This window comes from Gymnogyps californianus, chromosome 12 (genome assembly GCF_018139145.2).
Source record: "Gymnogyps californianus isolate 813 chromosome 12, ASM1813914v2, whole genome shotgun sequence".
Classification (NCBI taxonomy): domain Eukaryota; kingdom Metazoa; phylum Chordata; class Aves; order Accipitriformes; family Cathartidae; genus Gymnogyps; species Gymnogyps californianus.
This window is the reverse complement of record NC_059482.1, coordinates 1373569-1386509: the sequence shown is the minus strand read 5'-3', so window position 1 is coordinate 1386509 and position 12941 is coordinate 1373569. Positions and strand designations below refer to the sequence as shown.

The window sequence follows — 12941 nt, the reverse complement described above, 5'->3', positions numbered from 1 at the left end:
GGGGGGATGTCCCCGCTGACGCCGCTGCTCCCCCCAGTCATCCTGCTGCTGCTGCTGCTTTTCGTGAGGAGGAGGAAGGTGACGAAGGAGCCGCTGCTGCTGCCTGAGGACGACACGCGGGACAACATCTTTTACTACGGGGAGGAGGGCGGCGGGGAGGAGGACCAGGTGGGTGTGCCGGGGGGGCCGGGGGGCCAGTGCCAGCACAGGCAGCCTGACCCTGCCCCTCTCCGTCATGTCGTGTGTCCCCTGCCAGGACTACGACCTGCGGCAGCTGCACCGGGGCCTGGACGCCCGCCCAGAGGTGCTGCTCCGCAACGACGTGGCCCCCACCCTCCTGCCGGCCCCCCAGTACCGGCCCCGGCCCGCCAACCCCGACGACATCGGCACCTTCATCGAGGAGGTGAGCTTCATCCCCCTCCATCCGTGCCGGCACTATTGGGGTGCCCCCCCGCCGGCGGCATCGCCAGTCCAGGGGGGACGGGTGCTGACCCCTCTGCCCCCCAGAACCTGAAGGCGGCCGACACGGACCCCACGGCCCCCCCTTACGACTCCCTGCTGGTGTTCGACTACGAGGGCAGCGGCTCGGAGGCCACCTCGCTCAGCTCCCTCAACTCCTCCGCCTCCGACCGCGACCAGGACTACGACTACCTCAACGACTGGGGCAGCCGCTTCAAGAAGCTGGCGGACCTCTACGGCGGTGGGGAGGAGGACGACTAGGACCCCCCCTCGGCCCCGCTGCCCCCCATGCCCTGCGCCTTACCGCTGCCTGTGCCTTGGGGCTGCCCCCTCCTGCCGTGCCCCCCGCCTCGGCGGCAGCCCCCTCGCCTTCCTGTCCTGTGTTTTTCTTGGGGGTTTTTTTTGTTTGTTTTTTTTTTTTTTAAATGTATGAAATAAAAGTAGTGTGATGCTACGGACGAGGTGAGCGGGTGCTGGTGTAAGTTTTAATAAAGGATATGGTTTGGTTTTTTTTTTTTTTAGATGCTCCAGCCTCTGCGTGGCTTTGTACCCTGGGAGAGGTCCCCGGGGAGCCGCTGCCCACCCCGGGGGTTGCTGCTGCCCCCGGCCCCGCTGTGGCCCCCTCAGACCCCCCCCCAGCCCCGTCCCCCTTGCCCACAGCAGCGCCCGGCTGCTCCCTGCCCCAGCGCGGTACCCGCAGGCACGGCTGCAGCATCACCCGTGCGGGGGGCAGTGCCCATGGTCCCCCCGGCAGCGGGGGCTCCCCCAGGGCGTCCTTGTCCCCACGGGGTGCAGTGCTAGTGCAGGTGGGCATGGGCAGGTCACTGAGCCCCCCACCCTGTGCCCCGTGGGAGCGGCACCAGTGGCACCGGGTGTTCAGGGTGCCAAATCCCTCCTGGCCTCGCAATTCCCCTCATGCCTGGGCAGCCGGAGCCCTGCCCGCCTGCAGCCCCCTCCCCAAGGCTGCCACCCCGTTCCCTCCGGTGTGACCATCGCCCCACGCATGGCAGTGCTGGCACGGGCAGGCGCAGCGGCCCGCGGCTACGGGCAATAAATCCATTAATCAATAGGGCCAAGGGCCTTGCTGCTGTACGCGGGCAGGGGGCTGGCAGGGGCTGCCCGCTCCCCCCGGGGCCGGGGGCTCAGCCCCGGGACATCCCCAGCCCCGGGGGCTTCCTACCGGCTCCGGGCCCAGCCCCGGCTGGGCTCTGCCCCTCGCCGAAGCCCCGGGAGCCGTGGGGCGGCCGGTGGCACCGGGGGTCCCTGGGGTTTTTCTCCGTGCCGTGGGGTCACCCCCAGGTTTGCTGTGTGTAAGGATGGGGCGGGATGAGGGGAGGGTGCTGGGGGGACGGGGGCTGCAGCCCCCCCGGGGGGGGGGGGGAGCCGGGCGCGGTGTTTGTCCCCCGCAGAGCCGGGACCCGCGGGGGCCGTGGGGTGGGTGCCCCCCCGGGCGTCCCCCGGCTCCTGCCACCCACCGACTCCCCCAAGCTCCCACGGCTTTGGACGGGCACCCACGGAGCTCCCGCGTTCCCAGGGGAGCTGCATGGCTGGGACCGGGGTACCGGATACCGGGGGCGGGCGGGGCGGCACCGCCTCCCGGCGGGCGGGGCGGGGCGGGGCGGTTCCCCTGGGTGGGGCCGGCACCTGCGGGGCGGGACCGGGATCGGTACCGGAGCTACCTGCGGCTCGGCGGCAGCAGCGCCTCGATCGCACCGGCACCGGCAGCTATGGGGTGGCGGAGGGGCTGCCCGGCCCCGCTCTGCCTCCTCTTCCTCCTCCTCCTCCTGCTCCAGGTGAGGGACGGGACCGTGGGACCCTGCCCGGGACCCTGCCCGGGACCGTGGGACCCTGCCCGGGGTGGCGGGACCCTGCCCGGGACTGACCGCTCTCTCCGGGCAGGCTGGTCCCCGGCTGTGCCAGCAGGCAGCACGCTGCCAGCCCGGCTTCACCGAGGAGACCTTCGCCCTCGCCGTGCCGTGGGACAGCGTGGCAGCAGGACGGGCGCTGGGACGAGGTACGGCGGGGAGCCGTGGGGATGGGTTGGGCGCGTGGCACGGGGGTGGCCGTGGGGATGGAACCGAGGCCGTGGGGACGGGCTGGGTGCGTGGCACTGGAGTTGGCGACGGGGGACGAAGCCGTGGCTCCATGCCTGTGTGGTGCCGGCGTGGCAATGGGGACAGTCTCTGCCTGGCTCTGTGGGGACAGGGCCATGGGGACGGGGCCGTGGTGGTGAGGACGAGGCCGTGGCGGTGGGGACAGGCTCGGCACACACCGCTGCAGGTGGCAATGGGGACAGAGCCATGGCCGCGTGTCCACGCACAGCGCTAGGGTCGTGCCGAGAGGCCGGGGCAGCGCGGGCGCCGGTGCTCCCACCGCGGCAGGACGGCGTCGCGGGGGCAGCGGGTGCCTCTCCCCGGGGTGCGCCGGCGCGGGCGGCGCTGACTCAGGCGGCGCAGACCTGTTGGGGCCGGCAGGCCGGGGTGTGGGGCCGCGCAGGCGCCTGTCCTGCCCCGCGCCTCGCCCGCCCGCGGGGTCCCGGCACCCGGGGTTCACGGGGGTGAACCCACCTTTTGTGGCCGCAGAGCGCCCAGCGCGGCCTCCCTGGGCGGCTCTTGGTGTGGGGACGGTAGCGTCTCACCATGCCGGCACAAAATCCCCGTCCCGGTGCGGTGGGTGCCGGCACTGAGCCCTGCCTGCGTGGCCGCGGCGGCTGCACCAGGCTGGGCCCCAGCCCGGGCTGCCAACAGCCTCCCTCTGCCGCACACCGAGCCCCGGCTGGGGCAGCCGGGTGCTGCTGGCCCTCGGGGCGTGCGGGAGGCACCGGAGAAAGGTGTGCCCAGGGAAACGGGTGCTAGGGACCCGCCGCCGCTTTGGGGTACCCTGCACATCCCCACCCCATAATCCATGGGTGCTGGGGGGCTGCGCAGTGGCTGGGTGCAGGCTCCCAGGGCAGCGCTTGGGCCATTGCCGTCTCCATCTGCACTGATTAATGGTTGATGGTGGTGCTGGCACTATGGTCTGCTGGGGGGGCACGGGGCCGAGGGGTGCAGAGCACTGAGCACCGCACCGGGGGCTCCCAAACCCCCCCCGGCTCCGGAAGGGCTTTGCCTGGGCCGCGGGTATCGAGCCAGGAGCTGGACCCTGCCCCATACCTCAGGAATTGCCCGTTCGTTTGCTTTCTGGTTGATCATTAACGAAGCCGCCCGGCTGCAGCAGCCTGTGTCCATTAGGGCCGTGCCCGATACCAGGGTGATGGGCAGCCACGCGGCTTCAACGTCTCCCCGCCGCACAGGGCTGGTCTCCACAACTGGGACCTGCTGGAAATCTCCCATCCCAGCACCGGCACTTCCAGTTTTGGGTCCCGGGTGGAGACGGGGCATGGGAGGAGGGAAGGGGACGTCTGCCCGTATGGGCCACGTGCCAGCCTGGTGGTGCCCGGCCGTGCCACCGTGATGCCAGCCATGCGGGAGGATGAGCATGATGGGCGCTCGGCGGTGCCACCCCCCGCGCCACGCAGCACACCAAAGCCCGCGGCCAGGCTGTGGCGAGGGCGGGCTGACGAGCCGGCCTGTAATTAGGCTGATGAGTTGAGCGCGGTGTTTTCCCTCTAACAGGTTTGGACAGGCCCCCTGCGGCGCCTGGGCCGGGGAGGCAAACACCTGCGCGGGGGCCACGGCGTTCCCGGGGCCGGGATGGGACCCTGCGGCTCTGCTCGGCGGGTGTGTGTGTGGGGGGGTCTCTGGGGTGACACGGCCCCACCGGACATGGCGGGGGCTGGGACGCTCCCCCCGTCAGCCCTGGGTGGGGGAACCTCGAGAGTCTGAAGTCACGGTGAAACTCGGGTGACGTCAGCGGGTGCGCTGGCAGGACGTGCCGCTCACAGCGCTTTCGCCCCGGCTGCCCGCGGGCTGACGTGAGCCCCCCCCCCTCGCCGACCGCCGCCGGCTCCCGCCCCGGCACAGCCACGCTTGCGCAACCCACGAAGAGCAAGCACTGCCGGGGTGGTGGCACCCAGCTCTGCCCATGAGTCAGCCCGTGCCCAGCCCCGGCGAGACGCCGCGGGACGTGGGGTGGCTTGAGGGGGGGGCTGCCCTGCTCCCCATCCCGGTGCAGGGTCTCATCCCCCTGCCCTGGGTCAGCAGCCTGGTAATGCAGGGCGTCTGGCTGTCCCAGTGCCCCGTGGGTGGTGGCGGGGGGCCTCGAAGGGGGGGATCCCCCTGAGGGACACCCCCCCCCCCCAGCTCTCCTTGCCTCCTGCCCCACTGCTCCTGGAGAGGAGAGGGGCCCCTGGCTCCCAGTGCCGGGAGGGCTGGGGACGGCTTTCCTTCACACTGAGGAGCTGGAAAAACTGGTTGTGCACGGCCGGGTGGGAAGGCGGGGAGCGGGCGCTGAGCACCGAGCGCTCATTGCACCCGGCGTGGAGCTGGGGGCTGAGCACTGCCCCACTCGCTGCACCCATCCGGCACGGTGCCAGGTCTCGGGTGTCGAGTGCTGCGCCTGCGCCCATGGGTGCCAAGGTTCCTCTCCCCGCCGCCAGCCCCCGCTGCGGCAGCGCCCGGCCTGCCCCGGCACGTTCCTGCCCAGCCGGCCTCACCGGCTCCCACAGCCTTTGCCGGGGGTCCCGCCGTGGGGCTGAGCTGGGCTGGCATCGTGCCGGTGGGTCCTCCCTGGCTGCCCGGGCTGGGTCGGGGGCACCACGGCAGGCAGGGGGGGGGCAGCCCCCAGCCCAGGGCTCGCCGATCACTCCCCACCCGCCTCCGTCCCGCCGCCACCTCCAAATTCCTGGGCTGCTCGCAGCCTGACGTAACCCCACAGGGCGGTGGGACCGGGACCGGCGCCGGCAGCGGCCTCGTGCCCGGCGTTCGGGCGTGCTGCGCTGCCTCCCACCCCGGGCACGTCGCCGTCCTGCGGCGCAGTCCCGGCACCTGCTCTGCGTGGTGCGGGTTACGCTGGGGCTGATGGCGGCCGCGCTGGCAGGGGCTCCGGCCTGGGTGCCGCTGGCTCAAACAAACCATCTCCCGGACAAAGGGTGTTTGTTCGGGAGCTGCCGGCAGCGTGGCCCCGGCTCATGTGATGCCTGCTGACCGCCACAGCACCACTCGGAGCCTCCCTCCGGGCTGGCCGCGGCCCCCCGTGTGCCGCTCCCGGCTTGTACCGTGCCCCAGCAGGGTGCCAAGCTGGTGATGCCAGGACCCCATCTGCCCCGGTCTGTGGCGGGTGCCTGCTGTCCCTGGGGATCCCCCCCACAGCAGAGGTGTCGGAGGTCCCGAAGGGTGCCCGGGCAGGTTGGGTGCCATGACTGCTGCCCTGTGCCGTGGGTGCACTGGGGCCGGCACCTTCCTGCCGTGCAGGTTGATGTCCCCCTCCTGCAGCGGGTCGCAGCCTGGGCTGTCCCTGCTGCGGACACGTGGCTGTGGTCCCCAGCCACGCGGGGGCTCGGGCACCCCCATGGGTCCCCAGGCACCGGGACACCGTAACCCAGCGGCCTGCAGCACCCTGTGGATCAGCCCTGGCAGCCCCCAGGGCCCCCCGGCCGGGCTACTGGGGGGTGGGTGCCAGCGCGGGTGAGTGGGTGCTGCCCTTGTTTTTATTTGAAAAGCAGCGGGAGCAGCAGCACCCTCTGCCCGCTGCCACGGGCATGGCGGCGGTGACGTGCCACGCGTGGGGACACGCTGTGCCACAGGGATGCACCGCGCGTGGGGATGTGCCACGCGGCGGGGACGTGCTGTGCGCGGGGATGTGCCACGTGCAGGGATGTGCCGTACACGGCGCTGTAGACGGGGATGTGCCGTGCACAGCAGGGATGCCCTGTGCTGAGTGCCATTTGCCCTGCTGTCAGGGGCCGGCAGGGATCCCATGGTACGGCAGGTTATGCCGTGCCTGGTCCCGCACCAAAGCCACGGCAGGGATGCACCACGCGTCGTGCCATGCACTCTGCTCACGCCCAAGATGGGATCCTGGCAGGGCACGTGGCACCATGCGTGGTGCATCCCCGCTGCGCCTGCGACCCCACGGTCCCCCCAGGCCTCTGAGCCGTGGCCGCGCTGTGTGCGCCCATGTCATGCTGTCCTGCACCCCGCTGCCTGCCCGTCCCGCGGTGCCTGGGTGCCTGCCCTGCCCTTGCTGGCTCTCCCCGGAGCAGCGCCGGGAGCCCCCTGCCCACTCGCTCTCCCTGTCCCCAGTGAGCTTTGCGGACTGTGGCGAGCGGCGGCGTGCCGTGTACCTCTCGGATGACACGCGCTTCAAGGTGAGCAGGGATGGCGTCGTCTCTGCGACCCGGCCCCTGCAGCTCCAGCAGCGGGAGATCAGCTTCTCCGTCCACACCTGGGACACCGCGGGCAAGAAGCATTCAGCCAGGGTGACCCTGCGCAGGCGGGGGCACCATCACCATCGCCACCACCGCCGCCACCAGCAGCAGGTAAAGTGCAGCCCTCTCCCCAGGGTCACCGCAGCCCCCCTCCCTGGGGCAGAGCGTGCGGAGGGCTTGGCAAGGTGCTGGCACCGAGCTGAGCCACTCTCCCCGCAGGACGCGGCGCCCGACGTGCTGATCTTCCCCGAGCCCGGCCACGGCCTCCGGCGGCAGAAGAGGGACTGGGTCATCCCCCCCATCAACTGCCCCGAGAACGAGCGGGGGCCCTTCCCCAAGAAGCTGGTGCAGGTATGTGGCCCCGCGGGGACGGGGCGCAGGGCAGGGGGGGTCCCCGGAGCGCCGGGACCCCTCTAACCCCCCTCCGCCTCGCTGCCAGATCAAATCCAACAAGGACAAGGAGACCAAGGTTTTCTACAGCATCACGGGGCAGGGGGCGGACACCCCCCCCGTGGGCGTCTTCACCATTGAGCGGGAGACGGGGTGGCTGGAGGTGACGAAGCCACTGGACCGGGAGGAGATCGATAAATATGTCGTGAGTAGGGGGCCAGGGTGGGGAGGGGACGGTCCCCGGGGGCCGCGCGCGGGCTGACGGTGCCCCTCGCAGCTCTTCTCCCACGCCGTGTCGGCCAACGGGCAGCCTGTAGAGGACCCCATGGAGATCATCATCACCGTGACGGACCAGAACGACAACCGGCCCGTCTTCACCAAGCAAGTCTTCATCGGCTACATCGAGGAAAACGCGAAGCCAGGTGCGTGGGGGACCGGCGAGCCGGGGGCCCCACAGCTGGGATTCCGCAGAGCCCCGAGCCAGAGCCGCACCGAGGTGTCCAGTGGGGTTTGTCCCAAGAGTAAAATCTCCCCTGCTTGTCCCCATGCCCAGGCACGTCCGTGATGACCGTGAACGCCACGGATGCAGATGATGGGGTCAACGTGAACAACGGCATCATCGGCTACTCCATCCTCAGCGAGGAGCCCAAGAGCGCGCAACGGATGTTCACCATTGACCCGGAGAAGGGCATCATCAGCGTCATCGGCACGGGGCTGGACCGGGAGGTGGGCATCCTCACCGCATCCTGGGGGACCACGCGGCAGCTCCGCGATGGGACTTGCTGCGGAGAGCCGGGGATGCCGGAGCCCCGGGGTCTTGGCTGGTTTGAGGATTTGCAATCCCTGGGTCACCGTCCCCTGCTTTGGGGGTGTCTGCAGCCCCAAGCCCATTGGGGATCGGTGCTGGGGACATTGCAGGGCCCCCAGCCCTGCCAAGCCCCGGGAGTGGGTGGACTGCCAGCCCTTTGGGTGGGCAGTAGGGACATCAGCAAGCGTCTGTGCCAGCGGTGAACACTGGCTGGAGAAGGGTGGAAGAGCAGGCAGGCAATGCCCCCGGAGGAGGGGGACAAGCCGGACCCCATCCCTGCCCTAACCGCGGTGATTTTGGCTTGCAGACCACTCCCAACTACACGCTGATCATCCAGGCTGCGGACCAGGAGGGCAATGGCCTGACCAACACTGCCACCGCCATTGTGGAAGTCACCGACGCCAACGACAACCCTCCCGTCTTCAACCCCACCATGGTACCCGCACCGGCTCCCGCGAGCCGCTGCCCTCCCTGGGCCATCATGGCACAAGTCCCCTCACCCCAGGGTGCCCAGGATCATGTGGGTGACTGTCCCCATCCCCTCTCTTGCAGTATGAGGGGACGGTGGACGAGAACGAGGTGGGGGTGGTGGTGACCCGGCTGCACGTGACGGACCGGGACATGCAGGGCTCCCCTGCCTGGCAAGCCGTCTACCGCATCAAGAGCGGGGACCAGGACGGCGACTTCAGCATCACCACCGACCCCAAAACCAACGACGGCATCTTGAAAACCGCCAAGGTGGGTCCTGCCACCGCGCAGCCATCCCGGCACCAGCTGCCTCCCCGCCAGCACCGGCACAACCCCGGCTCCTCTCTCCCGCCCCTCCCCAGGGCCTGGATTACGAGACCAGGAGCCGGTACAACCTCGTGGTGACGGTGGAGAACGCCGTCCCCTTCACCGTGCCCCTGCCGCTCTCCACGGCCAACGTCCTGGTGCTGGTCGGAGACGTGAATGAAGCCCCCGTCTTCGTGCCCCCGGTCAAGAGGGTGGAGGTGATGGAGGACCTGCCGCTGGGGCACCAAGTCACCTCCTACACGGCCCAGGACCCGGACAGGGATCAGAGGCAGAAAATCACGTGAGTGGGAGGGGGGCGTCGGTGGCGGGGGGCCGTGCTGGGGTGCCCGAGGGGCTGCACTGTGCCCGCTGTGCTGTGCACCCCTTCCACCCCCGCTGACCCCTCGCTTGCCCCAGGTACCGCATGGGCAGCGACCCCGCGGGGTGGCTGGCCATCGACCCCGAGAACGGCATCGTCACGGCAGCCCAGCCGCTGGACCGGGAGTCGGTGCACGCCATCAACAGCACCTACAAGGCCATCGTCCTGGCCGTGGACAGCGGTGAGGAGCCCTGTGGGAAGGGGCTGCTGCCACCCGTCTGTGTCCCACTGGGGCTCCTGGGGCAGGGGCTGGGGCCGGGACCCCCTCCCCGGGTGCCTTGCTAACACCTGGCCCCGCAGGGTCACCGGATGCCACCGGCACGGGGACGCTGCTCCTCCTCCTTCAGGACGTGAATGACAACGGGCCCACGCCGGAACCCCGGTTCTTCGACATCTGTAACCGGCAGCCCGAGGAGCAGACGCTGAACATCGTCGACAAGGACCTGCCCCCCAACACCTACCCCTTCCAGGCAGCGCTGGAGCATGGCTCCGGCACCAACTGGACCGTCAAGGTGACCAGACAAGGTAGGTGCCGCCTGGTCTGGCCTGGCCACCCATCCTCAGTGTGGGGTGGTGGGGAGACACCGAGCAAGGGCCAGATCCCAGGCCCCCTCGGCTCTCTGTGCTCCCCCAAGCGCAGCCGGTGCTGTCCCCCGTGATGGGCACCAGGCTGGGGAACCCGCCACGTGGCAAAACCCCGCACCGGTGCCGAGGGTGTCCCCAAATCGGGGAGCGGGGACCCATCTGTGAGCCCAACCCCTCTCTCCGCTGCGTAAGATCTGGTGGTGCTGAGGCTGGTGAAGGAGCTGGAGCCCGGGGAGTACAGCATCTTCCTGAGGCTGACGGACGGCCAGGGCAAGGGGCAGGTGACGCCGGTCAAAGCCCAGGTGTGCGACTGCGAAGGGCCGGCCAAAAACTGCGAGCGGCGAGCGTTCGTCGCCAGCGGCCTGGGCGTCCCCGCCATCGTGGGCATCCTGGGGGGCATCCTGGCGCTGCTGAGTGAGTACCACGGGATGGGGACAGGGACGGGGACAGGGACGGGGCCAGCATCACCTCGCCGCCCTGACGCCGGTGCCATCTGCTCGCAGTCCTGCTGCTGCTGCTGCTGCTCTTCGCCAGGCGGAGGAAGGTGGTGAAGGAGCCGCTGCTCCCGCCCGAGGACGACATGCGGGACAACGTCTATCACTACGACGAGGAGGGCGGAGGCGAGGAGGACCAGGTGGGACGACCGTGCCGGGCCGGCACCCTGCCCATGGGGTCCCCACGGCACCCTCCCCGTGGCGGGTGGTGGCCTTGCTCTCCCCGAGCCACGATGAATGCTTGGGGTGCACAAGGCTGCCACGGACCTGCTCGCCCCCGCGTCCCCCCTCTGCAGTCACCCAGCGCCCTGCACACCCCGGTGCCCGCGGTGCCTTTGGTCCTTCCCACGGCGGTGCCCGTGGCCGACCCTCGAGTGTCATCTCCTCATGTCCCCCCACGCAGGACTATGACCTGAGCCAGCTGCACCGGGGCCTGGACGCCCGCCCGGAGGTGATCCGCAACGATGTGGCCCCCCCGCTGATGGCCGCCCCCCAGTACCGGCCCCGGCCCGCCAACCCTGATGAGATCGGAAACTTCATTGATGAGGTGAGCACCGTGCAGGGTATGAAGCCCCCATCCATGCCGGCACTATTGGGGTGCCCCCCCGCCGGCGGCATCGCCAGCCCAGGGGGGACGGGTGCTGACCCCTCTGCCCCCCAGAACCTGAAGGCGGCCGACACGGACCCCACGGCCCCCCCTTACGACTCCCTGCTGGTGTTCGACTACGAGGGCAGCGGCTCGGAGGCCACCTCGCTCAGCTCCCTCAACTCCTCCGCCTCCGACCGCGACCAGGACTACGACTACCTCAACGACTGGGGCAGCCGCTTCAAGAAGCTGGCAGACCTCTACGGCGGCGGGGAGGAGGACGACTAGGACCCCCCCTCGGCCCCAGCCCGGCCAGCAGCCGCCCGGCGCTGGCGGCTCACCTCATTTCACCCCACCGGACTCACATCGGTCTTTGCCTGGGGGGCAGCCGAACCCCCCTCCAACACCCCCTCAACCTGGTGTTCACGTCCCCCTTGTTCAGCGCAGGGGAAGCTTGGGGTCACCGGGGCTGGGGGGGGGGGGGGGGACACGACAGTTTTGGGGAGCCTGTGTGTTTCCTGGCCCCCCTCGGCTCCAGGCAGGGCATGGAGCCATTCGGTCCGTTCCCTGTCCTGGAGCCGAGGCGCTCCTGGCTGCATGAGCCAGGATCCGCTCCTCTTCCCAGGCAGGGGACAGGCCCCCCGCCGCCTCCCTCCCTTTGCCGCAGGGGAAAAAGGGTTTCTCTGGCGCTCTCCGAAATACCTCGTGCTCCCAGCCCCGACACAACCGCCGACGTGCCGCCACGCTCGGCTCGCAAACCCAGCGCCAGAGAAGCGGGGTGACCCCGGCACCACGCCTCTGCTGGAGCAGGGCAAGGTGATCGATAAACGCAGACCAAAGATGTGCCGTCACGCGCTATACGTGAGGGAATTATATTTGATAGAGCACATACAGGCAGATTTCTATTTTTCTGTATCCCAGATTATGATATGATTTCCTTCTGTGTCGAGCCAGGTATAATTATTGTGCAGTCAATGAAAGGCGCTTTTGGAAATCAAACAGCTTTACTGAAATTCTGAACTTTGTTTAGCTGTTGTCGTGGTTTGTATTTTTTATCATGGGAAAAGGGTCTGATGCAGGCTGGGAAGCCAGCAATGGTCTAGTGTTAATTGATTGTATGGTTTTTATATAAAATTGAAATAATAAATTGTTTTAAGAAAACCAAAAGCCCTTTTCTCTGTGCGCAGCTCTGCTGGTTTCACTGCCTGTGTCCGTGCTCGGAGGCCGGCCTGCCCCGCAGAAAGCCATTCCTCAGTGCGGCCGCTGCTGCCTCCAAAGGGCAGATGGCAAATGCCCGGCTCTGTGTAACCGGGACGCATCCATACCGGAGCACGTGTTCTCTCAGCACCAGGGGCCGTGAGGAGGCAGGGCTGGCAGCTAATGGCGGGTCATGGCTTTGCCTTGCGCTGAGTCTGCCTGGACAGGGCTTTAGGGAAAGGAAGAGCAGGACATGGCGTGAAACCCAGCTTGTGCTTCAGCGCCTTATCATGGTGGCTGCGCCCTGTGTGCGCGGTGCCTGGCCTGACAGCCTGCCCCGCTGACCCGCACGGGCCACGCAGCAGAGGGCGAGGCTGTTAGCGAGCGTGAGAGATCACCGATGTTTGTCCAACCCTGTAATTGCTCTGACCTCCCTTCAGAGGCCCTGCCCGGTAAGGAAACACAGAAGAATAACATGCCCCGCAGCGCCTGAAGGCTTTCAGACAGACAGCAGCCTAGGAGGCTGGCAAAGGATTTGCAGTCATCCTGCCTTGTTACAGTCCTGGACAGCCAAGTTGCTCATTTATGTGCTTTGCAACACACACGTAAGCTGTTTATTCCAAAGGTACTGACCCCGAGAGCAGGCAGGAAGGCCCATCTTGTGCACCTCTGCCTCCACATGCTGATTACAATATGGAGATGAGTTTGGGCTCTCCCTTTGTAGACAGAATGGCTGGTTTCTCTCCAAAAGCTGCTAAATTTTCCTGGATGCAGCCAGAGCTCATGCTTGGCACAGGGGTGAGCCTTAGGGTGGGAAGCTCTCCCAAAATACCTGACCTGCCAGAGGGGTTGGTGCTGTTGACACCTGTGGGGAGCAGAGACAGGGGCCTACACCGCCAGCCTCCCACGCTGGCATCAGGCCAGGCCTGGCTGGGCAGCGGACAGCCGTATCCCCTGCGCTC

General features: G+C 68.5%; 2 protein-coding genes across 2 annotated transcripts in view; both read left to right on the top strand.

Annotated features, from left to right (window-relative positions):
- Positions 1–849, top strand: part of LOC127021274 (cadherin-20-like) — a 5254-nt gene extending 4405 nt beyond the window's left edge. The window contains exons 5-7 of the mRNA XM_050904252.1: positions 38–168; positions 257–403; positions 508–849. Of these exons, the coding sequence (XP_050760209.1) occupies positions 38–168; positions 257–403; positions 508–720 (491 nt within the window). The 3' untranslated portion in view covers positions 721–849. The remainder of the gene's footprint in view (positions 1–37; positions 169–256; positions 404–507) is intronic.
- Positions 850–2186: 1337 nt separating this feature from the next.
- CDH1 (cadherin 1) lies at positions 2187–11236 on the top strand. The gene is made up of 16 exons (XM_050903885.1): positions 2187–2252; positions 2359–2473; positions 6642–6877; positions 6986–7117; positions 7206–7361; positions 7434–7578; positions 7710–7882; positions 8272–8400; positions 8517–8702; positions 8795–9039; positions 9156–9298; positions 9418–9642; positions 9895–10116; positions 10206–10336; positions 10600–10743; positions 10858–11236. Exons 1-16 carry the CDS (start codon positions 2187–2189, stop codon positions 11068–11070), a joined length of 2661 nt encoding a protein of 886 aa, XP_050759842.1. The 3' UTR covers positions 11071–11236.
- The last annotated feature ends 1705 nt before the right edge of the window (positions 11237–12941 follow it).

Excerpts from the sequence above, each read along its gene's own strand:
- CDH1 (XM_050903885.1), top strand. The coding sequence starts at position 2,187 with ATGGGGTGGCGGAGGGGCTGCCCGGCCCCGCTCTGCCTCCTCTTCCTC. Across the intron at positions 7,118-7,205 it reads TCCCCAAGAAGCTGGTGCAG|ATCAAATCCAACAAGGACAA; the intron begins GTATGTGGCCCC and ends CCTCGCTGCCAG. Across the intron at positions 10,337-10,599 it reads GCGGAGGCGAGGAGGACCAG|GACTATGACCTGAGCCAGCT; the intron begins GTGGGACGACCG and ends CCCCCCACGCAG.